The sequence below is a fragment of the Onychomys torridus genome, chromosome 8 (assembly GCF_903995425.1).
Source record: "Onychomys torridus chromosome 8, mOncTor1.1, whole genome shotgun sequence".
Taxonomy (NCBI): domain Eukaryota; kingdom Metazoa; phylum Chordata; class Mammalia; order Rodentia; family Cricetidae; genus Onychomys; species Onychomys torridus.
In genome coordinates this window covers 58,475,817-58,501,303 of record NC_050450.1, presented here as the reverse complement: position 1 = coordinate 58,501,303, position 25,487 = coordinate 58,475,817, and the positions used below count along the sequence as shown (strand labels likewise).

At 47.7% G+C, this 25,487-nt stretch overlaps 1 protein-coding gene across 1 annotated transcript; it reads left to right on the top strand.

Moving 5' to 3' along the window:
• The first annotated feature begins 12,351 nt into the window (after positions 1-12,351).
• On the top strand, positions 12,352-24,216 carry Alox12 (arachidonate 12-lipoxygenase, 12S type). The gene is made up of 13 exons (XM_036196613.1): positions 12,352-12,547; positions 13,602-13,683; positions 13,787-13,909; positions 14,016-14,119; positions 14,368-14,528; positions 15,405-15,548; positions 16,573-16,782; positions 19,161-19,247; positions 19,482-19,651; positions 20,112-20,233; positions 23,339-23,439; positions 23,557-23,727; positions 23,832-24,216. Exons 4-13 carry the CDS (start codon positions 14,026-14,028, stop codon positions 24,009-24,011), a joined length of 1,440 nt encoding a protein of 479 aa, XP_036052506.1. The 5' UTR covers positions 12,352-12,547; positions 13,602-13,683; positions 13,787-13,909; positions 14,016-14,025; the 3' UTR covers positions 24,012-24,216.
• Positions 24,217-25,487: the final 1,271 nt, after the last annotated feature.

Sequence of the window (25,487 nt, the reverse complement as noted above, 5' to 3'; positions counted from 1 at the left end):
AGCATGTTTGCAACTCTGGTGCTCCTATGGAGAGATGGGGGTAGAATTGAGAGAATTCTCAGCTGCTTGTGGGCTAGCCTGGCCTACACAGCAGCCAACAACAAAGAAACCCGGTCTCAAACAAGAAGGCAAAGACCAAGACCCAAGATGGCCTTGACTTTCACTCAGTGTGCTATGGGATAGGTGCATGCCCACACTCACACAGTTGAACATGAACACACACATAGGTGCAAACCCATCACACATAGGAAGAAAAGAAAGAAGGTGTGGGTAGATGGTAGGAGAGTGACTTGAAATATCCTATCCAGCAAAATTATCTTTTAGAAATTAAGGAGAAATAAAAACAGTGTTGGAAAGGGGAGACATTCTCATTACGTAGTCCTGGCTGGCCAGGAATCTGCTGTGTAAACCAGGCTGACCTCAAACTCAGAGACCTGCCTCTGCCTCATGAATGCACAAGCTGGGGTACTCCAGCCTCGAGACCATCTTACCCACTTACCCAGCCTTACCTCTCTAGTTATCCACAGCTCTCACCTGTGTGTACTAGAGCGGACGGACTCCAAGTGAATTTTTGTTTTAAAGGCATGCACTGGTTTCTGTAACTTAAAAGGTTGGGACTATCCTGAGTGCAGGTACAGCTAGATCAAGGGATTCAAATTATGTCATCTCCCCCTCTCCCCCCTCCTTCCCTTTGCAACCGCCCCCCCCCACCTCCCCTCCTTTAAAATGTCAGGGGAAACCACCTGGGACTCCTTGACTTCCATTTCCACTCAAGTGGGGACACAGTGCTGGTCATCTTCTGCAGAAGTCAGGAGAAGAAGCTAGAACTTGCTCTGTGCTCCTGACAGGCCTCCCTCTGGCTTCCCCTCTTCTTCCATGTTTTCTGTCCTCTCTGGCAGGCTCTGGCCAGGGAGCGAGCCAACGGGACCCAACATGGCTATAATCTACGAGCTTGGCAGCCGTGGTGGAAATACAGGCTTCATTCTCGTTCCATCAGAGTTCCTGCAAAGGCCTCTCTGGCTCTAGTGAACCCCTCCGGGCCACGTGTCCACCTTACACTATCCAAGAGGGTGTGGCACCTTCATGGCCAGTTTCTGTGGACTGCTGAGCAGGAGGTGGACAAACCCACCAAGCAGCCATGCAATGCCAACGTGAGCAAAGGCAATACCCAGAAGGGTTCTCTGCTGGCACGCAGGCCTTCAGACCTCACTCTCCCCGAGGTGATAAGCACCTCTCCATTAAACCTCATAGGGCACCCTGAGGAACCTGCTGTGGGTTAATACTGTAAAAACCACTTAAAAGATTGTCCGACTAGGCCAGGAACGGTGGCCTACGCCTTTGATCATCAATGGATCTCTGCTAGCTTGAGGTCCAACCAGTTCACATGTGAGTTCCAGGAGAGCCAGGGTTACAGAGTGAGACCCTGTCTCAAACAAAGTCCAACTCCAAATAAGTGGCATAGGTCAGGAGCTTGCAGGATGGATGAAGGAGCCTGGAGAAAGAAAGAGACACAGCCCTTAAGGAGAGAGAAGGACAGAGCAGTTTTCAAAGAAGTGTGACCCGATTTGTACCAAACTGGTAAAACACGGCATACTGGTTGAACTACTTTTTGCTGTTTTGATTCATAGTTTAATAATCACAAGACTGTTTTGAAGTGTCTTCTTAATCAGGAATACAGATTCAAGTACAGAACACATCTTTATACTGGTTACAAGACAAATTCTACACCAAATTCTAACTATAGAAACAACCAAGAGAGGCAGAGAGATGGCTCAGTGGTTAAGAGCACTTGTTGCTCTTGCAGAGGGCCTGTGTTCGGTTCCTAGTTACCATGTCAGGTAGCTCACAAGTGCCTGTAACTCCAGCTTCAGGGGATCCTATGGCCCCAGCAAGCACCTGAACACACAGTGCACACACAGACACAAATTTTTAAAAATCTTTAAAAAATAATTAACAAAAAGAATAATTATAAACTAGTCGAGAGTGTGCTGCCCAGTGAAAAAAGACCTACGGATCCTGGCCACAAGTGATATCACACCAGATGACTGGCACCCTGCCGAGGAACCCTCACCAGTGATCACAGCTACCTTTCTCAGTGACTCATTCTTTTTTTTGTTTTGTTTTGTTTTTGTTTTTGTTTTGTTTTGTTTTTTGTTTTTCGAGACAGGGTTTCTCGGTGTAGCTTTGAGTCTTTCCTGGAACTCACTCTGTAGCCCAGGCCGGCCTCGAACTCACAGAGATCCGCCTGCCTCTGCCTCCCAAGTGCTGGGATTAAAGGTGTGTGCCACCAACGCCCGGCTCAGTGACTCATTCTTAAATGCAGAGAGAGAGCTAAGGATCACCAGACAGTAAAAAGAGCCATTTCTCCAGCCCCCTTATAGGCGGAAGTTTCTGTTCCTACCGCCAGTTCCCAAATAACCGACACAGAGGCTTAATATTAATTATAAATGTTTGGCCAATAGCTCAGGCTTGTTACTAGCTAACTCTTACACTTAAATTAACTCATATTTCTTATCTGCACTTTGCCACATGGCTTGGTACCTTTTCTCAGTACAGCATGTCCATCTTGCTTCTCCCTGCATCTCTTGGCAACTCCTCTTGACTCTGCCCTTCCTCATCCCATCATTCTCAGTGTGGCTTTCCCGCCTAACTTTATCCTGTTCAGCTATTGGCCAGTCAGCTTGTTTATTAAACCAATCATAGCGACATATATTCACACAGTGTACAGAAGGATTATTCCACAGCAGCCTCTGGCAAAGTGACTTTTAACAAGATCACCTAGAAAAATTTTTTAAAGTTCCTATTACTTTGTATGCTGGCCTGAAAAATTAATTTTAAAAATGAGCATCTTACAAATGAGCTTGGGAGTGGATTCATGACAGTGATGGGACAGACAGCAGCATTGAAGAGTCACAGACAAAATGAATGATGGGCATCGAACTCGACAGTGTCTCTGCTGTTCCACCTTTGTGCTGTGGATTTTGACAGAAACCCCTCTTTCAGCTCCGGTGTCTGAGTACACAACCAGGATGGTACTTTGTCAGAAATTTGTAGGAGCAAATTAGACACACTGATTTTCTTAATTCAAATAAAACCTGTGTAGTTTTTGTTGTTGTTGTTTAAGACATGGTCTCAAGCCCAGGCTGGCCTTGAACTCCTGATCTTCCTGACTCTGCCTCCCAAATCCTGGGATTACAGGCATGCAACCCCCACCCCCTGCCCTGTTCGGTTTATAGAACTTTAAAAAATTTTTCTAGGTGATCTTGTTAAAAGTCACTTTGCCAGAGGCTGCTGTGGAATAATCCTTCTGTACACTGTGTGAATATATGTCGCTATGATTGGGAGAAAACAGTAAACACCAGAGAACTTGATTTGGGAAAATCGCTGGTTTAGCTGTTAATGAGGTAAGCGGATGGCCCATATTTAACTTACCTTGAAGATCATCTTGGTTTTGGAAACATGGGAACCAGGGCAGACCTTAAAATAGAAATAAATTTTTTTTTAAAAAGGTAAATTTTTAAAAAACATTAAAATAATATTAGGACTTGGGTATAGTCCAATGGTAGAGTGCATGCTTAGCATTCATGAGGCCCTGGGTTTGGTTCCCAGCACCGAGAGAGGAGAGAGAGAGAAAGAGAGAGAGAGAGAGAGAGAGAGAGAGAGAGAGAGAATTAATTGCCTTCAATAATGTCATTACTGAGGAGAAGGCCTGGAAATAAACCAGACAAAGTAAGGCATCTTTAGGACAAGGCATCTCCAGTGCGGGGAATGTGGGTGTGGTGGATCCAGTCAGCCAGAGGGACATTTCTGGTTCCAGGAATGGTTCAGAACATCCTAAGAATATGGATGGCAGCAGGGCATGGTGTCACGTCCTTGCCGTCAGTCAGTCTCACAGGAAACACACCACAAGCCTCGGGACAGGTTACAAGTGCCCCACTGTCCTGTCTACTGGCCCTCTTGGGTCACAGGGAAGGCCATTGTCTCCCCGGCCCTTTAGGACCATGTCTCTCCACCTTTCTACTATCATTGCCTGCTCCCGGAGTCATTAAGACAGTTTCTAATCACTACCTGTGCCTCCTCATGAATGTTTAATACCTTCATAGACGTTTACGTTCTGTGCTCTGGGGTTGGGGGGGGGGCACACACCACTGCGACAGCCGGTTTTGTCCTGCCCCGCTTTTGATGAGAATGCAGCCCAGGGAGCCCGTTCTTCCACGCATTCTCAGAATTTCCTTTCCTCCTACAGCAGTGGTCTCAACCTGTGAGTCCCAACCCCTTTGGGGTTGAACTACCCTTTCTCAGGGATCATGTCAGAGATCCTGAACATTATATGTACATTATGATTCATAACAGTAGCAAAAGGACAGTTAGAAGTAACAATGAAAATAATGTTATGGTTGGGGTCACTACAACATGGGGAACTGTATTAAAGGGTCCCAGCATTAGGAAGGTTGAGAACCGCTGGCCTAGATTCTTCCACGCCTTCTCCAGTACCTCGGCCTTGGCCTCTTGCCAGCCCTCCTGATCCCTTCTCCCCATCACGGACTTTTACTTCCTGGAAGGCTCACGGTGCTTCTGCCTGCCTTTTGCCTCTGTCTCCACTCAACTGTCTGCCCCATGCAGGGAAGATCTCAAAGTGCTGCATCACCCACACAGACTCGGCCATCTGCACCCCCAGCTGAAAGAATGGTAGCTGTGTTACCCCGCAGAAAGCAGCACCAGGTGCTGAATGAAACTTTGACCCTGCTCTGTGGAGGCATGATGGGGAATGAAAGTTGTATGTTTTAATAGGGCATGTGTGATGGTTATGTGTACGTTGTGAAATTATTGCTGTAATCAAAATAATTAACATGTCTACATCTCATCTAGTTACCATTTTATTCTACATATACCTGTTATTATTTATATTATGGTTATTTTATTATGAATACTTATGAGAACACCTGAATTCTCTTAGTAAATTTCAGATATACATTGTTATGAACTGTGCTGTGTCCTTGGTTCCTACTCATCTTATAAGTGAGGTCTTGTATACTGTGACCAATATTTCCCCTCTTATTCCAAACCCCAAGCGCTGGTTAGGTTTTGTCAAAATGATACATAGTAGGGTCATCTGGGAAGGGGAAACTTTAATTGAGGAATTACTTCCATCAGATTGTTCTGGGGGTATTTCTCTGGGGCATTTTCTTCCTTCCTTTCCTTTCCTTTCCTTTCCTTTCCTTTCCTTTCCTTTCCTTCCCTTTCCTTCCCTTCCCTTCCCTTCCCTTCCCTTCCCTTCCCTTCCCTTCCCTTCCCTTCCCTTCCCCCCCCACTCTCTCTCTCTCTCTTCTCTGCCCCTTCTCTTTTTCTTTTTGGTTTTGGTTTTTTTGAGACAGGGTCTCTCTGTGTAGCCCTGGCTATCCTGTAACTCAGTCTGTAGGCTGGCCTCGAACTCACAGAGATCCACCTGCCTCTGGGGCATTTTTTTGATTGCTGAATCTGATGAGAGGGCTTAGTCCACTCGAAGCAGTGCTGCCCCTAGTCGGTGGACGTGGGTTCTATAGGAGAACAAGCTGAGTGAGCCACAGAAAGCTATCCAGCCAGCTGCTTTCCTCCGTGGTTTCTGCCTCTGCTCCTGCTGACTCCCTCAATGGCGGGCTGTGATCAGGGCATAGAAGGAAAAAAACAAACAAACAAAAACCAAAAACCCTTTCTTCTCCAAGTTGCTTTGGGTCAGTGTTCCATCACAGCAACGTAAATCAAACAAGGACGTGCCAGCTCCCAGTAACAAAGGCATGCCAGCTCCCAGTTACAAGGACATGCCAGCTCCCAGTAACAAGGGCATGCCAGCTCCCAGTTACAAGGACATGCCAGCTCCCAGTAACAAGGGCATGCCAGCTCCCAGTAACCACATTTTACTGTTAGAAGTTCAACTTTTCTTTAGGTTCCATATAAGGTGGAAAGTAACTAAGGAAGTCACCGATGTCTATCTTTGGCCTACATGCACCACACGCCCCCACACACACACACCAATTTTAAAAAATAAATAAATAAGATGTTTAACTGCAGAGCTCCAAAGATTTCTAAAAGATGAGTCAGGCCACACACATCCCTTTGTCTTTGAGACGAGGTTTTATTATAGCCTAGGCTGGCCCTGAACTCACAGAGACATATCTGCCTCTGCCACCTAAGTACTGGAATTAAAAGTGTGAACTAACCATGCTCTCAAAGAAAGCTACAGGGAAAAAATGCACACAGTATAGCACAGTTTTTTTCTCTGCTTTCTCTTTTCTTCCGTGTTCATTCTTTCATTTACCACTCACATATTCCATCCTGACCACTGCTTCCTCTCCCTCCTCTCCTCCCCATCCACTCCTCCTCCACTTCCCTTCAGAAAGGGCAGGCCTCCCAGGGAGGTCAACCAAACATGGCTCTCCCAGGCTTTTTCTTTTAGGCTACCACCCAGCTCCCAAATCATGACACAGAGACTCTTCATTAGCTCTGAGTGCTCGGTCTGGCTTAGGCTCATTTCTGGCTAGCTCTTTCAACTTAAATTAACCTGTTTCTCTTCATCTACCTTTAGCCTCAGAGCTTATTACCTTTCTTACTTCTGTATAACTTACTTTCACTGCGTCTCTATGTCTGTCTGTCTGTCTGGCATTTGCCTGGTTTCCTACCCTGGGCATGTCCCTCATTCTCTCCTCATTCTTTCTCTCTTTCTTTCTCCTCTCTCTTCTCCTGAGCCTAGAGTTCTCCCATTTATTCTCTCTGCCTGGCATCCTCGTCCATCTCTCTCCTGCCTAACTATTGGCTGTTCAGCTTTTTATTAGACCAATCAGGTGCCTTAGGCAGGCAAAGTGAAACAGATGCAACACATCTTTACATAGTTAAACAAATGCAGCATAAACAAAAATAACACACCTTTACAGAGTTAAAGAAATATAACACATCTTTATCTAGTTAAAATAATATTCTACAACACATGGCATATCAAGTTGCAGTAAGAGTAGGCACCTCCTCTCGTATTAAGACAGGGTGAGGCAACCCAGTGAGTGGAAAGGGGTCCCAAAATCAGACAAAAGAGTCAGAGACCACTCCCTCTTCCACTTTAGGAGTCCCACAAGTAGACCAAGCCATACAGCCATATAAAATAATTAAAACCATCCACCCTGAACAAACCCTCCTGGTCTCTTCCCTAGGACTTGAGTGTCCCCCTATTGTATACACTCCAAAGACAAACAGCCCTCTCCTTCCTGGTCCTCTCTTTTCCATGCCCCCTTCTCCACTCCAACACTCCTGTCACATAGAGTTGAGGGTGGAGGACAAAGTGAGAAACCCTTTACATTGTGCAGTATTTAGTCCTCTTTGAAAGACTGAGACGGTCTCAAGAGAAGGCTGCATCAGAGAAAGAACTCCCATGATCCCAAGGGAGAATCCTCCGTGCCTAGATCCAACTCCAAGCCTCAGGGTCAGGACACTGAGGATGGGTGGACAGAGCCTTGGCACTGCCACCTAGCACCACAGTCATGCTTGGGACCCTGTGTGAACCCGGGGTCTGGAAGATCTAGCTTGCATCACTGCTGTGACCTAGGCAAGACATCCCAGAAGCATTAGGAAATGACTTTCTTAGATTTCACAGGACAAAGTTTCTCCTGCCACACCACAAGACACCAGACACCAATGACCACACTCAGAGAGGGAAATCCTGGCCGTCCCGCAAATAAAGACAGGTGGGTACCCAAATTAGTAATTAGAAAAGTAAATGTTACATTATCTGCCTTGAAATCATATCCTAAGATCACACGCTTAAAATTACATGGTTAATAATGACTTTCTTATGAGTAAATGCCTCAAGAAACTAAGATGAGTTTATATAGCCCCATGCCATACATGAGCTCCAAGTAATAACGCAGCGAAGACAACAGAGGCATCATCCCCCAAAAAAAGTGGCTGCAGAATGAGGCATAGTGGCATGGGAGAGAAAAGAAGGATGGGATTGTTGTGTTTCAAGAAGTGTCTTTGGCTATGGGATTCAAGGGTCGCCTTGCTCGTCCGCATCCCTGGGGCATAACCCAGTGAAAGGAGCTTTGATCAAGAAGTTGAAAGTTGCAGAGACAGGTCATGGGAATATAGGAGTAGGCTTTTGGCACAGACATCAGGCATTGAGGTCTGGACCGAGAGAGTTGAGCTTTGAAGTGTGCACCTGTGCCAATGTGAACTCCCACTGCAAAGGGCCGGACAAAACCAAGGCCTCGATCCTTCTTGTGTCGTATGTAGGGAGACCATAGCCTCAGAGGACAGATTTAAAATACAGTGCTGAATTCTCTCCCTTAAAAAGCAAGGGAAGGAGCTGGGCATGGTGGCGCACACCTGAAATCCCAGCACTCCGGAGGCAGAGGCAGGAGGATCTCTGTGAGTTTGAGGCCAGCCTGGTCTACAGAGTGAAATTGTCTCTCAAAAAAATAAAAAGAAGGGAGGAAGGGAGGGAGGGAGGAAGGAAGGAAGGAAGGAAGGAAGGAAGGAAGGAAGGAAGGAAGGATCTGGAAGGATGTATTAGGAAACTTGCAAGTTCTCCATCTCTGAGGAACTTGTGTGAATCTGCGAACCTATCCAAGCCTTGAGCCAGCTTTATTGCTCAGGACTGTGCATCTCCAGGCCCTGGGAGACTTGCATGGGAAGGGAGACAGGGTCTCTAGTCTAGCTCCAGTGAGAGGGTGAGATCCCAACCCAGACGGGCACTTTCTCTGCATTTCGAACCAGTCTCCTTTCAGAAACTCAGGAGGAGCTTGTTTGTTCCTCTGACTGAGCCATTTAAACAAACATGGGTGGTCACTCCAGTCCCCAAGTGGTCTAGGACGTACTATCTATAACACAGGGCACCATCAAGTCCTCTTACCTGAGGCTGGGGGGAGTGGGGAGGAGGTTCGTTTGTTTTGTTTAGAACTTGTTGTTTGTTTTAAACTTTGTATTTTATTTTATGTGTAGGAGTGGTTTGCTTACATGAATATCTCTGTACCATGTGCATGCCTGGTGTCCACAGAGGCCAGAAGAGGGCATCAGATCCCCTAGGACTAGAGTTACAAATGGTTATGAGCCATCATGTGGGTGATGGGAATCGAACCCAGGTCCCCTGCAAGAGTATACAGTGCTCCCAACCTCTGAGCCATTTCTTCAGTATCTGTTCGTTTCTGAATGAGGATCTCACGCTGTAACCCAGACCAGCCTGGAACTACGTAACTGCAGCTGACTTTCAGACTTCGACACTCTTCCTGCCTCAGTCTCTCAAATACGCATCATAAATGGGAGCCACCATCTCCGCCTTGAGATTAGTTATTATTTACTTTGGGGATTGCAGTGGGCTGTACCTGTGTGTCTGTGTGCCAGAAGGAGTTCCTCTTATCTTCATAATTTCTTCACGTGTGATATACGTCACACTCTGCTTTACGGCTCCTTCAGTGATAAAGTTGTTTTCTTTCTCTGCTACCATTGGGAAGAGGTTTTTAGGATTGAGAGAAGATTTTTATTTTAAATATATCCTCCTTGACTTAGGGTGTAGGTCAATGGTAGAAAGCGTGCCTAGCATACATGAGGTTCAGCACCACAGAATACAATTAAAAATTGGATATAGCTTCTCAATATATCACATGTGCTTTAAAAAAAAAAACAGTGAAAAATGAAGGAGGGAGCAGGTCTTGAGAAGTGAAGACCCCAGTAGAATGTGGGGGGCTGTGGAGGAAGCCGTGGGTGGTAGAAAATGGGAAAGGAACTTCTAAGATAGATGCCGACATTCCGTCTTGAATAATAATATGTTAAAACAGAGAGGGCTAGCTATGTGTCAAACATTGTGCTCAGTGTTTGAACATGTTAACTCACTAAGCTTATGCAGAAGCTCAGGTTCTTTTTCTTCGATTGTTTCTCTCTCTCTCTCTCTCTCTCTCTCTCTCTCTCTCTTTTTCTCTCTCTCTCTCTTTCTCTCTCTCTCTCTGTATGTAACCCCCATAACACACTAAAGCAGCAGAAAACTAGTCACAAGGCACTAGGGAAGCAGTTCTGAATTAAGGAATCATCTAGCAGACATGAACCAAACTCTTCGAGAATGCTGAACAGGACCTATGAAAATGCACATGGAGAGGGCCACTTCCTGCTGTCATGAACCATGGGGAATGCACAGAAAAGGGTGACATCAAAACACTGAAAGAAAGGGGGACTGTCACCTGACAGACACCCAATCCAGAACACAGAACATATAGATAGAAATGAGCCTAGATGTGGATGGTAACCCACCAAGGTTTGGCGGCTAGAAACCCCTGACGTTCCCTACTAACAATCAGCATGCCAGCTCCAGAAAATGTGTGTCTGGCCCTAGCCTACCCCAAGCCATTACTTTAGCATCTAAGTTCACAAAAACCTAAACAGAGACTTGTACAGGGGACAAAGTCTGAGTCTGAACCAGTTTTCAATGTTTACAAAGTCCCTAACAAGCATCATTCTGAGTTCATGACTTTCCCTATTCTGAGACCCAAGACCAGGAGATAACCTGGGTAGAAAACCCACCCTGGGATCCACTGAAAAAGGGCTCACTTTCCTTCCCTGAGAGGAGTGAATTCAGGGACCCACCCACATCTGCTGGATTCCTAACTGGTTCTACACTGCACCCTCATAGTCTGGTGTTCTTGGGAACCTACCCTTTCCTGCACCCCCTGTCTGGAGGTTGGACAAAATGTGGCATTCACTGTTTTTGGCCTTTCTCAAGATGTCTGGCCCATGACATTTGGTGTATTTGAAATCTTAAAGTCTTGATATTCAGGGGAGTGGGAGAGAAGCTGGGGGTGGGGGAAGAAGGGAGAGCTGGGGTTGTAAGTCTGGAAATGCTGTCCTTTGGGGCTCAAGGCAGCCTGGGAATCCCTGGGGTTCTGTGGAAGGGCAGATTTCAAAAGCAGTACAGAGCATTGGGGGTGTTGGAGGACCAGAGCTGACCTAGCAGCTGGGCATCCCTCAGACCCTCCCAGTCTCACCTTCTAGAAGCATTCCTCTGGTCTCAGCCCAGAAAAGAGTTGTTTCCCTCCTCCATTTGAAAACCGGGTTCAACCTTTCTGCAAGTTATCCTAAAGACCCAGAGACCTTGGGGAGTCTCCTAAGCCTTCTTAGCTCGAGCCTGGATGGTCCTGCCCTGGGGGAATCCTTTGTAAATCCAGAACAGTGGTTCTCAACCTATGAGTTGACCCCTTTGAAGACCTTTTCACAGGGGTTGTCTAAAACCATCGGAAACCGAGATATTTACATTATGGTTCCTAACAGTAGTAAACTTGCAGTTATAAAGTAGCAAAGAAAATAATTTTATGGTTGGGGGTCACCACAACATGAGGACCTGTATTAAAGGGTCGCAGCATTGAGAAAGTTGAGAACCACTGCTCTAGAGGGTCCTGTCATATCTAGCTCTAAGCCCCCCTCCACACCCCACTCTGCCAGGGCACCTTTAGTTTCTTCCACACCATAGCTAACCCAAAGGCAGGGAGCCCTTCCCCAAAGCCTGTTAGACTAGCAGGTTCAGGCTAGTCTAGGGCGGGGACTTGGGAGGAGTGTCTAGAAGTCGTGAGGGCGAGGACACCGATCCATCTTTTAAAGCCTTGGAACTGGCCCTGAGGCGACGGTGGCCCTGGGCGGTCTTCGAATTGAACTTTGCTTGGATCGCCGCCTCCGGAGGGGCCAGAGGGCGCCATGGGCCGCTACCGCGTCCGTGCGATCACTGGGGCCTGGCTCTTCTCGGGATCCCTCAACCGAGTGGAGCTGTGGCTGGTTGGGGCGCATCGGGAGGTGAAACTGGAGCTGCAGCTGAGGCCCGCGCGGGGCAAGGTTAGCGGGCAGTGTCCGGGCTGGGGTGGGAGGTTGGCAAGGGACAGTTGGCTAGGGGCTGTGACAACACCACCGCAATGGAGTTTAGGGGAGGTGGGACGCAGGGAGTGAGGTCAACTACTGGCCTAGGCTGGTCTCCTTTCCCGGACCCTGGCCCAGGAAGCCTCTGACTCCTCCTGCAAAGAGAGCCCCAGAGCGGATGTAAATACAGGACTTGTGGTCAGTCCTGAAGCGCCTCCGAGCTCCAGTGTGGTGGGAGCTCAAGGACCAGGATGAGACAGGTGATGCTGCTGCTCCATCATCCGCTCAGAATCTCTGGACAGCGCGCTGTAGACTCTGGTCTCCCCACAGAAACGGGACACCTTAGACCCACCAGACAGGTTAGGGGCGGAAGAGGGAGGGAGAGCGGGAGCGAGGGGTGTTCTCTGACCGCTGCGGTAAACCGAGGCTCCACAAAGGGCTGCTCCGTCTCCGGAAGGCTTCTCCCAATTCTGGCGAGTCTGGTCCCCACAGGAGGAGGAGTTTGACTTCGATGTTACCGAGGACTTGGGGCCACTGCAGTTTGTGAAGCTGAACAAACTGCACACAGTGGTGGACGACGCCTGGTTCTGCAACCTCATCACGGTTCAGGGGCCCGGAACAAGTGCCGAGGCAGTGTTCCCCTGCTACCGCTGGGTGCAGGGAGACGGAGTACTAAGCCTGCCCGAGGGTACAGGTGAGCTGGCAGCGTCTCACCCGGGGGAAGTGGGCGAAGGCCCGAGGGAAAGGGGAGTGCGGGAGGTGATGGGTGGGGGGTGAGCTAAAGAGGAGAGGCGAGGAACCTCGAGAAAGGATGGACAGGCGCTGGAGCAGTGAGTTTCAGGGATGCAGGGAAGGAAATGGGAAGAAGTTATGAATTCTCCAAGTGTTTCCCAGAGTAAGTGATGTTGCAAATGAATTAAAGAGGGCAATAATCGGTCTGGAGACCCTGTTTTCCCAAATAGGATGTAGATCACGGAGCTGTGGACACAGAGAAGCAAAGAACAACAGGACGAGTTCTGTAATTCAGAACAAGTTAGGGCAGGGACAAGGTGACAGGCTCGCAGAACAGCAACCAGGCAGCCAGGAAGGGGTGACGGGCAGCTGGTTTGATTGGAGTAGTGAGGACCACCTGGCAGGAGGGCTGCAGAACTTCAAATGTTTACCGTGGGAAACAAGAGAGAGCGAGGAAAGGAAAGCCAGGCTGGCGTGGGTAGAAACACCAACCCGGGTGTTGAGATGGGTGGGTCTTATCTAAGCCACGCGGGGCCAAGTCGGTAACTACAGAGTGTCGATGCGCTCAGGAGAGTGAAACCAGGCAATGAACGTACGGGTGAAGGTGTCCAGATGTTTAGGGTGTGAGATTAGCCAGAGCAACAGGGAGCAACCGATAGGTGTGGTGTCGGTGACCAAGACTTTGTCACCTTAATTAGGGTGATTTTTCTCCCAACTTTACACATTGATGAAATAAGGTCGGTAGGGGATTATGAGCTTAAGGAACAAGGAAACATGGCAGATAGCTGGTCTGGAAGCAAGATGCGGGTTGAAGTCAGAGAAACTGTGAGCTCAAGCAAGAACCAGATGGATAGGTCAGGGAATCAGCCAGTCAGGTGAGGTAAAGCCAGAGATAAGACGACAGAACTCAGCAGAAACACGAAACACAAACTGGCTACCGAAAGAACAGGGACAGGAGGGAGGAAGAGTGTGCTCCAAACCAGACAAGAAGCGCAGCTGATTCTAACTCTCCCCAGCCCGCCTGGCAGGAGACAATGCCTTGGATGTCTTCCAGAAGCATCGAGAAAAGGAACTGAAGGAAAGACAGCAGACCTACTGGTGACCATCCACCCACAGGCCTCCCAACCGCCCCTGCCTCTCCCTGCCCCACCCCCACTACTCATCTCCACACTCTCCCTGAAGTGCTGTCCCCAACTTCTAGCTGGGCCACCTGGAAGGAAGGCTTACCTCAGACAATAGCGGCAGACTGTAAGGATGACCTACCTCTCAATGTGAGATTCCATGAGGAGAAGAGGCTGGACTTTGAATGGACGCTGAGGGCAGGGTAAGAAAAGAAGCCAGGCAGGGAGAGCCGGGAGATCCAAGCACAGTGGAGCCTGGTGAGGAACTAAGGCTCAGACAATGGGATCCTGTCTTAACGCCTGTTCTAGGGTTCTGGAAATGGGTCTCAAACGTGTTTATACCCTCCTGAGAAGCTGGAACCGTCTGGAAGACTTTGATCAGATCTTCTGGGGCCAGAAGAGTGCCTTGGCTGGTGAGTGGCTTTCTCAGATCTCCATGACCTCCCAGGGGTCCCTTTTCATTACCATGCATGGTTCCTGTAGCTCCTTGCCAAATTAAAATATATTACACCTGATATTCTCACCAAGGCCTCCAAAATGACATACCAAAATGGGCGGAGCATAGGATAGTCTTAAATGCCCGAAGTCCAACATGAAGAACAGAAACATCTAGACTGCAATAAATCTCCTCTTCCTTTCTGTGCCTCACCCCACCCTACAGAGACGGTTCACCGGTGCTGGCAGGATGATGAGCTTTTTGGCTACCAGTTCCTCAATGGTGCCAACCCCATGCTGTTGAGACGCTCCACCTCTCTGCCCTCCAGGCTGGTACTGCCCTCTGGGACAGAGGAGCTCCAAGCTCAGTTGGAGAAAGAACTCCAGGTACCTTCCTCCGCCTGGCCTTGTTTTCTCATGACTAGTGTGTAAGACTGTTGCGGTTGAGACACCAATGTCAAGTGTCAGAAAAGCAGGCACCCCTTGGTGCATGCCTTTTGCTAGAGAAAAAAAAAATCTGAAAAATGGCCATGCCATGTAAAAGCTACAAGGAACTCCAGCATGAATGGGGGAAGAGGAGGATCCCTAGGCCACAGGCTGGGTCCAGAGACATTAGAAGGAATTGTGATACTCTAGCTGATGTCATTTCCCTGGGTCCCAGTGATCTTGACAGGTGAAAAGGCGGCACCTGGGCTGTGGAGTAGGGTGATTGAGGAAGTTTTCTGGAAAATTGTAAAGAGCTGAGTTTGGGAAGGATGAACTGGTCACCAGGAGGATAGGCCTATGCACACTGTGTTCAGTGGCTTCAGCAGCTCAGGAGGCTCTGTGGAATATTCCTCAGAGTAGGTGAGATTCTTACAGAGCAGAAGAGGGATTGCTGAGCTGATGGGAGCCAAGAGCAGAGCGAAGGCCATTGGGAATGGTCGGTCAGGGGGTTGGCCATCTGGACACAGAGTCACATTGCTAGTGCTTATGGTACAAACTGGATTGAGCAGGCCTATTCCGAACCCAGATCTGCTACACATAGCCCCACACGAGGCATCTACCCTCATCAACATGGTTTGTGTTTGGGTCGTTATTTCAGTTTAAGATGAGAGGAAGTGGGTCAACCAGATACTGTAGCTCTGCCAATAGAACTCTGGGATTGATGGATGACAATGACAAGAAACTGGAAGCAATGTCTTTAAGTGTCTTCTTCCCTTTGTCTTGGTCCCTTTATGTGTGAACTTTGACCTCTAAAAATGGATGCATCCCTTTCTCCAGAATGGTTCCCTGTTTGAAGTTGACTTTATTCTGCTGGATGGAATTCCAGCCAACGTGATCCGAGGAGAGCAGCAGTACCTGGCTGCCCCTCTTGTCATGCTGAGGATGACCCCCAGTGGGAAGCTGCTACCCATGGCTATCCAGGTGAGGCTCCCTAAGTATCTCATTCCTAACACTGTTCCCTTAGACCTCTGCACCCAGAACCCCAGTTTCTAGGTCCCTGGCTCCCAGGCCCTATCTCTTCTGAGAGCTACCCTTACTGTACAGCCTAGCTCCCCCAGCTCACCCAAATGGAAGAGCTTGTTCATGAGTCACAGAAGCAGCTGGGTGTGGTGGTGCATACCCATAATCTCAATACTCTGGAGGCAGAAGGAGCCTGAGTTCAAGACTACCCAAGGATACATGACAAGTTTCCGGCCAGCCTGACCTACATATTAAGATCTTCAAACAAACAAACAATTCTTGCCTATTACCAGCAATTTTCAAGTACTAGTGTGCTTCTGAATCACCTCAAGTACTTGGTGGGTGTAGCTCCGCACACAGTACTCACCAGGCACACACAAGGCCCTGCAGGAGGCAGTCGAGGGTAAGGAAATTTGTGAAGTCCCACCCCCAGACTTTCTGGTTCAGTGTATCTGAGGTGGATCTAAGAAAGTACTTTCCTTACAAGTTCCAAATTAATGCTGAGATTAAGTAGCTGAGGACCACACTGAGAACCATATTTAATCTCTCAGCGTCCTCTGCTTCTAGAAATCCATTGTTGACTAACTCTTTTTACCTACACTCACATCAGTCATTGACAAGCACTGGCCTGGAACTTACCATGTAGACCAGACTGACCTTGAAAGCACAGAGATCTGCCAGCCTCTGCTCCCTGAGTAATTAAAGAGGAAGACCACCACACCTGGCTCACGTCCGCAAGCTTTTGCTCTCCTTTCCATCACCTGATCTCTGAGCCCCACCGCATTTTTGCTGGACCCCTGCGTCCCATCATTCAGCCTGCATTCAGCTGCCTAGCGAGGAAAGCAGAGGGGCAGGTGTCTCCTCCTTCTACCTGAGTGTAAGCGGCTAGAAGGAAACAGTTTTGCTTAGTCAGAGAGCCCCCCAAGAACTGTCACCGGGTCACAGAGGGGAAGTTCCATGAAAACTCAATTTTGATTTCTCCCAGATTCAGCCTCCCAGTTCCAGCTCCCCAGCTCCAACATTGTTCCTGCCCTCAGATCCTCCTCTTGCCTGGCTCTTGGCTAAGATCTGGGTCCGAAGTTCAGATTTCCAACTGCAGGAGCTCCAGTTCCATTTGCTGAACACTCATCTGGTGGCTGAGGTCATCGCTGTTGCCACCATGAGGTGCCTCCCAGGACTGCACCCTATCTTTAAGGTACAGACTCTGCCCTCTGTCCCATTTCCCTTACAACCCAATGAGATGTTTTGAGACAAAGTCTCTAACTAGACCTGGCGCTCACCATTTTGGCTAGAGTGGCTGGCCAGCAAGTCCCTGGGATCCACCTGTCTCCACCCTCCACAACTCAAAGGAGGTAGATACAACAGCAAAAATCTTCATAGCAATCTCTGAGTGAAAATCGGGAGACAGAAACTATGGACACTTTGGAACTTATTTTAATCAAGTTGAGTCACTTAACACCTCTTCAGGACCATTATGAGGGAGAGCTCTGAGATTCTCAAACATGTGACAGTGTCACAGTGGGCTTAGAATCTATCTGAGACACTGTCACTTGGGAGTGGAGGGAGCATTACTCCTACCTTAGAAGACAAATGAAGAACCAACTGGGGTGGGGAGATGGCCAGTGGATAAAATGCTTGTCCTGAGGACCCGAGTTTGGATCCCCAGCACCCATGCAAAATCCAAGCACAGTGGCTCATCTGTAGCCCCAGCAGCGTGATGGTGGGGGACAGAGGGAATCTACTTCCAAAAGTTGTCCTCCAACCTCCACATGGGCACCAAGACACACATGTGCCCATACACACTTACATGCAAATAAAATAATGTATTTTAAAAATAAAAAGATTTGAAAAATCTTCATAACATTTCACATATAGAGAATATGCCAGATATCCCAAAACTGGTGCAAGCCTATTAAAGGGAGTGATTGTCAGGGTAGTTTCAGGGCAAAATGAGGTGTCTGTTTTAGCTGCACAGTATGTAAAGCATTGTTGGGGTATTCAAGTGAGGAATATGGTAAGGAGAACAATTAAATCCCTCCAGCTGGGTGCTTCCCTTTGACTGCCCAAGCCTGGCCTATACAGTTGTGACCCTTTGGAATTACCCCTTTGGTAACACAGGCTGATTAATAGTACCCTGGATTTCATTTACTCCACGATGCCACCTGTACCTGCATCTTCTACTCAGTGTGTAGAGTTAAAGCCTATATTCACACTTGAAATTTTCTTTTCTGGCTCAGCCTCCTCCTGTCTCCATCCACCCTAACAACTCCATCACAGGACACACTGGAGGGCTAAATGTGCTGATGTCCCAAGGGCTACCTTACTGTGGAGAATCTGGACTTTGATGGTCAGGGTCTAAATACTAAATCTTACTTGATATTTTCCAAATGTCCACTTTTTTGTTTGTTTGTTTGTTTTGCTTTTGAGACAGGGGTCTCATCCAACCCAGGCTGACCTCAAACTCTAACTAAAGACTTCCCCAAACTTCTCTGATCCTCCTTCATCCACCTCCCACATGCTTGGATCAGAGGCATGCACTGCCACACCCAGTTTATGGAGCTCTGGAAACTGAACCTGGAGGCTTTGTACATGCTACATTTTGCCACCCAAGATACATCTCCAGCCTAGATGGGCACATTTTAAAATTATGACGGAAGGTCGGTTAGGACTGTTAAAGGATACAGGACATAAACTGTAATGTGATGCACATGAAATGCGATCTAATAAGTTCTTGCAGTTTTTCTTCAGAGTTGTTCTCAGGCATCTTTTCTTCTCAAGTGACTTGGGGCTTTCTATGACATTCACAATCTCAGACCCATGTGAGCTGCTTCGATATCTCAAAATCAAAGAGATCACGTAGCAGCTCCTGTGTTTGGCATAAGCATTTCAGATAAACACCAAAATTAGATGAAATATGAATATGTACTGTATAAAAAAAGATGACAAAAGGAATGTATGTGAATGAGGTGGATTTTTATACCAGCCAAGGAAGAGGAGAGAGGAGACCCAGCAGTACCATCAAGGCTGGGGGACAGATTGGATGTTGACAGCTCTGCGGTGTAAGCAGATAGCTTCATATCCCCTTCCCACAAGCCACACCCGAAGAAACCCAGTCAGCAAGTAACCAAAGAATGGAGGGGCACTCAAAGAATATGCAGGCTAGTTTAAGCTATGAGGATATAAACGATAGAATATAAGAAAATCAAAAGGCCCTGAGAGCCCCTAAAAGACACCCACACTCAAGGTAGAAGTAAAGAGAATGACTGAGGGATCCTTTATGTAGACACCAATCACACACATCACTACAGGTCCCTCGGATAAACGCCTATTATTGCCCCCTGTTGGCAGGTGGGGATATTGCACATTAAAGAGTAATTAACTTGCTAGGGTGTGGGTTGAAATCCTAGTCACCACGGCTCTGCAGGACAACTGCTGAGGAATTTAGAGTGTGATTGTGATGAGTGATCAGAGAACTAAGGGTCCAGCCTGCCAAGGCAGCAGCAGAGCATTAAGAGGACAGCAGGACATTGGTGTCAGGTCCTACAAGGCAGCTCCCTTCAATCTCCACCCCAGCTCCTAGTACCCCACATCCGTTACACTATGGAAATCAACACACGAAGCCGGACCCAGCTCATCTCAGATGGGGGAATATTTGATCAGGTAAGCGGGGGGGGGGTATGGTGCCACCTAATCTCCCAGCCTGGGTTGACAGTCAGAACACTTGGGGATGCCAGACCAACTTCCACGAAAATCTTATGCCTTAACTAACCTATGAGTCCTGTTCATTCATACACATGACTTTAAATCTGAAAACTCCATGTCTGGGCACCATATAGCCTGTGGTTCTCTAACCCTGCTTCCACCCATCAAGACCTGTCAACTTTCTTGTCGCAGGTAGTGAGCACAGGCGGAGGGGGCCATGTCCAGCTGCTCACTCGGGCAATGGCTCAACTGACCTATTGCTCCCTCTGTCCTCCTGACGACCTGGCTGACCGAGGCCTGCTGAATCTCCCAAGTGCTCTCTATGCTCAGGATGCTTTACAGCTCTGGGAAGTCACTGCCAGGTGAGTGAGAGGGCCTGGGTGAGAGCTGGCTTGGGGCAGAAGTCTCTCCCCAGAGAGAGAGAGAGATAAGGAACAGGTGGAGTCAGTTGTCAGGTTTAAAAACAGAGACTGGAGTAGGGGCAGGATACAGAAGAGGACAGCTGTTAGATCGGAGGCTGGGGGATCTGGAAGAACCAGGGCTTTGTCAGGAGTGACTAGCAGTCATGTGTAGATGTGTAGAATGACTAACATCTCTTTTCCTTACATGAATATACCGGAGCCCTGGGGTGTAACTCAATGACGGGCCCTTGCTTAGCATGAGCAAAGCCTTCATTTTGACCCCTAATACTGCAATTAATTAATTTCAAAACACAAATCTGGTAGATCCAACCCAGGAGTGGGAGCCAGATGAGAGTTGACCCCAGAAAAGAGGTGAGAGGTTGGAGCCTCTGCTCTCGGCTTAGCTCCCTTCTCTGGACAGGTACGTGGAAGGGATGGTCCACCTCTTCTACCAGAGTGATGACATTGTGAGGGGAGACCCAGAGCTGCAAGCCTGGTGTCGGGAGATCACTGAGGTGGGGCTGTGCCATGCCCAGGATAGAGGTAAGATCTGTCCCAGGGACAAGCATCCCTCCCCAGACCTCAGGAACAGAACTCCCCAATCACACCTGCCCTTCCATCCATGAAAGCATCCTCCATGCCTCCAAATACCCAGAACCATCCCATATACCAGGTTGTCCTCCTCAAGAGGCCCTGGCCATCAGCTCATACTCAAGTCCTCGGCCATGTCTATAACTTGCCATAGCATGGGACTCAGCTAGCGCAGAACCATGATGAGTTCTGTCCAGTCCCTGCTGGGGTTTGTGGCATTCTGTGCTCATGGTTCCCTATTTCTCTACCTGGAGACATAAATGGGAAAATTTCCCACCAAAGCCCATCATGTCCCACCGTGACTACCCCTTTTCTTCCTGCCCGCTACCATCCACACACAGAGGGTTCTGGTATGCTGCACATTTGCCAGACTACAATGTCATTTCTACACCTCAACACTATCTGCATGCTGTGGCTCAAATCTGAATTCACTGTCCAGGTCCTTGGCGCTTGGGTTAATCTGGTCCTCACTGTCCAGCTTCCCTACTTCCGGTCAGCTTCCACCCTGCTCCCTTAGCTCCTGAAAGAACGAGCCTTTCCAGGGCTATCTAAACACAGGCCTCCTCCTCTCTGGCTCTGAGGTTTCTTTCGGTCACTGCCCCTCCCGACGTCCACCACCCTGAGTCCCATCCACTGCTTCTTTACGGCACAGCAGAGCCGCCGTGGCCAGACCCTGCAATGCAGCAAACCCCTGTCTCCTGGAGAGAGCCTCTCCTTGAGGAGGCAAGGGTTCCCCACCTCCACTCCTGCAGGACCAAGATTCTCTAGTGTTTCTCGGTCCTGACCTTTTGGCTTCATGTGTCCAAAAAGACCTTCTTCTCCCGGTCATCTCCTCAAGCAGTATCTGCATCTTGAAATTTGCAACAAATATTCAGTGTCTTAGCCTGTCTGGATTGGAATAATGAGACAGACAGTGCGGCTTAAACATCAGACCTTTATTTCTCACCACTCTGGAGGCTGAAAGTCTGAGGCAGAGTGCCTGCATGTTTGGGTTCTGGTGGGCACTATTCAGGTGACCCAAGTGACTTCCATGGCACCACATGGCAGAGAGAGACAAACTAGATGTCTGTCCTGTCTCATAAAGACACTGCCATCTCTCATGAGAGCTCCAACCTCATGACCTTATAAAGTCCCAGTGACTCCTCCTGTCCAAATACCATCACATTGGCAAATAATTTCAGAGTATTAACTTGGGGGTGGAAACACAAACATTCAGTCCATACCATAAATACTAACCTTAACTTCCACAAACAGCTTCTCAGCCCCTCTCCTCTCTGTTCTCTCAACTCACAGAGCTCACTTTTACCTAATTTTCCTGCTGCACTCAGAGGAAGTATGCTAAAATTAAAATGGGTAATAGAATAGCAGTCAGGAAACCGAGTTCAAAGTTAGCTTCTGTTTTCCCCCACTGGGTAATCTTGACAAGCATTTACTCTCTCTGGTCTTTGATTTCCTTATCCAGAAAACAGGTGCAGTTATATATGCACCAGCTCAACTCACATCTCCCACATGTACTGTGAAGTAACTGGCATGAGGTAAACTCAGGGCTTTGTTGTTTCGACACAGGGTCATTAAGCCAACTGGGCTTCAAACTCACTACACGGTGAAAGCTGGCCTTGAACTTACGTTCTTCCCACCTCAGCCTCCTAAGTGCTGAGGTCACAGGCATGTGCCACCAGGCCCAGCTCAGGACTTCTCTTATTCTCCATTATGTAACTAAGAGACTATAATTCTCTGTCTAGAAATAGGAAGAAGCATCATTAATTCTTTTTTTTTTTTTTTTTTTTTTTTTTTGAGACAGGGTTTCTCTGTGTAGTTTTTGGTACCTGTCCTGGATCTCTCTCTGTAGACCAGGCTGGCCTCGAACTCACAGAGATCCGCCTGGCTCTGCCTCCCAAGTGCTGGGATTAAAAGCATGTGCCACCACTGCCTGGCACATCATTAATTCTTAATCAACTAGAATAACTGATTGCTCAGCCCCTAATCCTTCCACAATAAGAGTATCTAATATTTTCTGAGCACTATTTAAAAACAGATGATTTTGATGCTTTTTGTTTTGTTTTGTTCTGTTTTGTTTTTTGTTTTGTTTTTCGAGACAGGGTTTCTCTGTGTAGCTTTACGCCTTTTCCTGGAACTCACTTGGTAGCCCAGGCTGGCCTCGAACTCACAGAGATCTACCTGCCTCTGCCTCACAAAGGCAGATTAAAGGCATGCACCACCACCGCCCAGCATGATGCTTTTTTTTTTAAAGACAGGCTCTAACTGTGTAGTCCAGACAATGGTGCAGGCTGGCTTGGAACTTTACATGTAGGCTGGACTGGCCAGGAACTCACAAGCCTCCTACCTCTGAGCTGGGATTATATGCATGAACAACTTCATCCATTATGCAGATGGAAAAAAACTGGAATGTGGAGAGGTTAGGTAATTGGTTCTCAACTTTCCTAATGCTGCGACCCTTTAATGCAGTTCCTCATGTTTTGCGGACTTCCAACCTTAGAATTATTTTGTTGCGTCGGGCTGGAGAGATAGCTCAGTGGTTAAGAGCACTGGCTGCTCTTTCAGAGGGTTCTGAGTTCAATTCTCAGCAACTACATGGTGGCTCACAACCATCTCTAGTGGGATCGGATGCCCTCTTCTGGCATAAAGGTGTACATGCAAGTAGAGCACTCATATACATAAAACAAATAAATAAATCTGAAAAAAGGATGCTGCAGTCCTTCAGAAATATAAATAAATAAATTAATTAAAAATAAGAATTATTTTGTTGCTACTTCAGAACTGTAATTTTAGTACTGTCATAAATCATAATGTAAATATCTGATATGCAGAACACCTGATATAGGACCCCTGTGGGGTGTCAAGACTGAGACCCCCATAGGCTGAGAACCTCTGGTCTAAAGTAACCAAGATGTAAGTAACAGGCCAGTATTGGAACCTATATCTGATACGAATATATCTACATAAATAAAAACTCCACACATCCGTTCTAAGATATAGAGCATCCTTGCTTTCTCTCCTCTCATCCACAGCCTTTAAATCTTGCTCTTCTCCTTGCAGGCTTCCCTATCTCCTTCCAAACCCGGGCTCAACTGTGCCATTTCCTTACCATGTGTGTCTTCACGTGCACTGCCCAGCATGCCGCCATCAACCAGGGCCAGGTACGGAGAGAAGAGGGCCCGGGGCCCAGGAAGCAAGTGTTTGGACCTTGGGATAGCCAAGGGAGAGGTGGGGATTCAAATCCTACAACCTGGTTCTGAGTCACTTTCCTTCCCCAGCTGGACTGGTACGGTTGGGTACCTAATGCTCCATGCACAATGAGGATGCCCCCACCCACCAACAAGGAAGGCGTGACTATGGAGACGGTGATGGGCTCTCTACCTGACATTCAGAAGTCCTGTCTTCAAATGACCATCACATGGCATCTGGGTCGCCTCCAGCCAGACATGGTGAGTACGGATCAAGGAGAGGGAAGTAACAATTGGGAGGAAAGTATCAGTGTGAGGGGCTGGGTGTCTTCGAGCTGGAACCTGAATGATCCATTCTGTCCCAGGTACCCCTAGGACAACACAAAGAAAAATATTTCTCCGATCCCAGGACCAAAACTGTGCTCAGCCGATTTCAAGCAGATTTGGGAAATTTGGAAAGAGAGATTATAGCCCGGAATGAGCGACTTGACCTGCCCTATGAATACCTCAAGCCCAGCCGCATAGAGAACAGTATCACCATCTGAGCCTGAGGTGGCGGCACCCAGAGGAATCCCATCAGCTCTAGGGCTGCTTCTGCTCTCTTGGTTCCATGCCTTCTCACATCTGCTGTTAAGACTCTAATTCCTCTCCTGACTAAACACACTCCACATCAGGGTTCTGCCACAGGGCACTAAATGTTCTGCTGTAAAGAACAGTTTACGCCGGGCAGTGGTGGTGCACGCCTTTAATTCCAGCACTCGGGAGGCAGAGGCAGGTGGATCTCTGTGAGTTCGAGGCCAGCCTGGTCTACAGAGCTAGTCCAGGACAGGCTCCAAAGCTACACAGAGAAACCCTGTCTCGAAAAAACCAAAAAAAAAAAAAAAAAAAAAAAGAAGAGCAGTTTAGTCTTTGTAGGCCATATGCTTTCTGCCACAACTACTAACCTCTCTGTACCATGAAAGTGGCCACCAACATCACGAGTGTGACTATGTTCCAATAAAACTTTAGGTATGGACACTGAGATGTGACTTCACATGTCACTGCAGTATTTTGGCTTTTTTCTCCAGCCATTTAAAAACAAAAACAAAGCCAGGCAGTGGTGGCACTCACCTTTAATCCCAGCACTTGGGAGGCAGAGACAGGCAGAATTCTGAGTTCAAGGCCAGCCTGGTCTACTGAGTAAGTTCCAGGATAGCCAGAGCTGTTACACAGAGAAACCTTGTCTAAAAATAAATAAATAAATAAATAAATAAAACAAACAAACAAAGGGAAAAAAAAAGACTAGCAAACAAGAGAAAATAAAAGTGCTTTGCTTGAGGGCCATGTACAATTTCAGATTACATTTGGTCTAAACTCATACAAGCCTCAGGCCCAAAATTCCAGTTTCTAGAAAAACATTCAACAGCCAGGGTTGTGGAGAGGAAAATAATATTTCTGAATGAAACCAACTATTTCAGCTAATTCCCCTTTGCCAGGAACCAGCCCTCATGTTTGAGAGCCAACTTGTAAATTCCCAACTCTTTTCCTTGACAATTTCCCCTGGACCCCCACTTTCCCAATTTGAACACAAACCCTGGATAAAGGTGTTGCTGGCCCCAAGTAGAAAACATTCCCCCAAACAGCTTCCCTTGCCAACAGTTGCAAACAAAGAGAGGCAGCGAACCCTTGTTTCAAACTGCTTACCACCCAGGAATCGCAGGTTCTCTTTCATAACCGAGACCAATACCCACAAGACAGACAAACAAACATGCCACAAGAGTCTTGTCCATGGCAGGGTTCCTCTGTTTGGTTCTGGGGTCTTGAAATTAAAATGTATTCTCCCGATTGTTCTGTGGCCATTGTCCTCACTAGCATGAGTATACCGAACTCAGTGCAAATTTTTTCTCCATTGGTGGCCTGGAGCTTGGACCCAGCCCTGGAGAGGAGGGGGTGTTCTTTAAACACGTCTACATACTACAAATATAGTTCTCACTAGTGAAGTTAGCAAATTTGTTTTGGAGAGGAAGGCCTATTCTTATTTT

What these genes read in the sequence shown, in the direction of transcription:
- Alox12 (XM_036196613.1), top strand. Translation starts at nt 14,026, where the DNA reads ATGGGTCTCAAACGTGTTTATACCCTCCTGAGAAGCTGGAACCGTCTG. An exon ending in AGTTGGAGAAAGAACTCCAG is followed by an intron (nt 14,529 to 15,404) that starts GTACCTTCCTCC and finishes CCCTTTCTCCAG; the next exon opens with AATGGTTCCCTGTTTGAAGT. An exon ending in CTCTGGGAAGTCACTGCCAG is followed by an intron (nt 19,652 to 20,111) that starts GTGAGTGAGAGG and finishes TTCTCTGGACAG; the next exon opens with GTACGTGGAAGGGATGGTCC.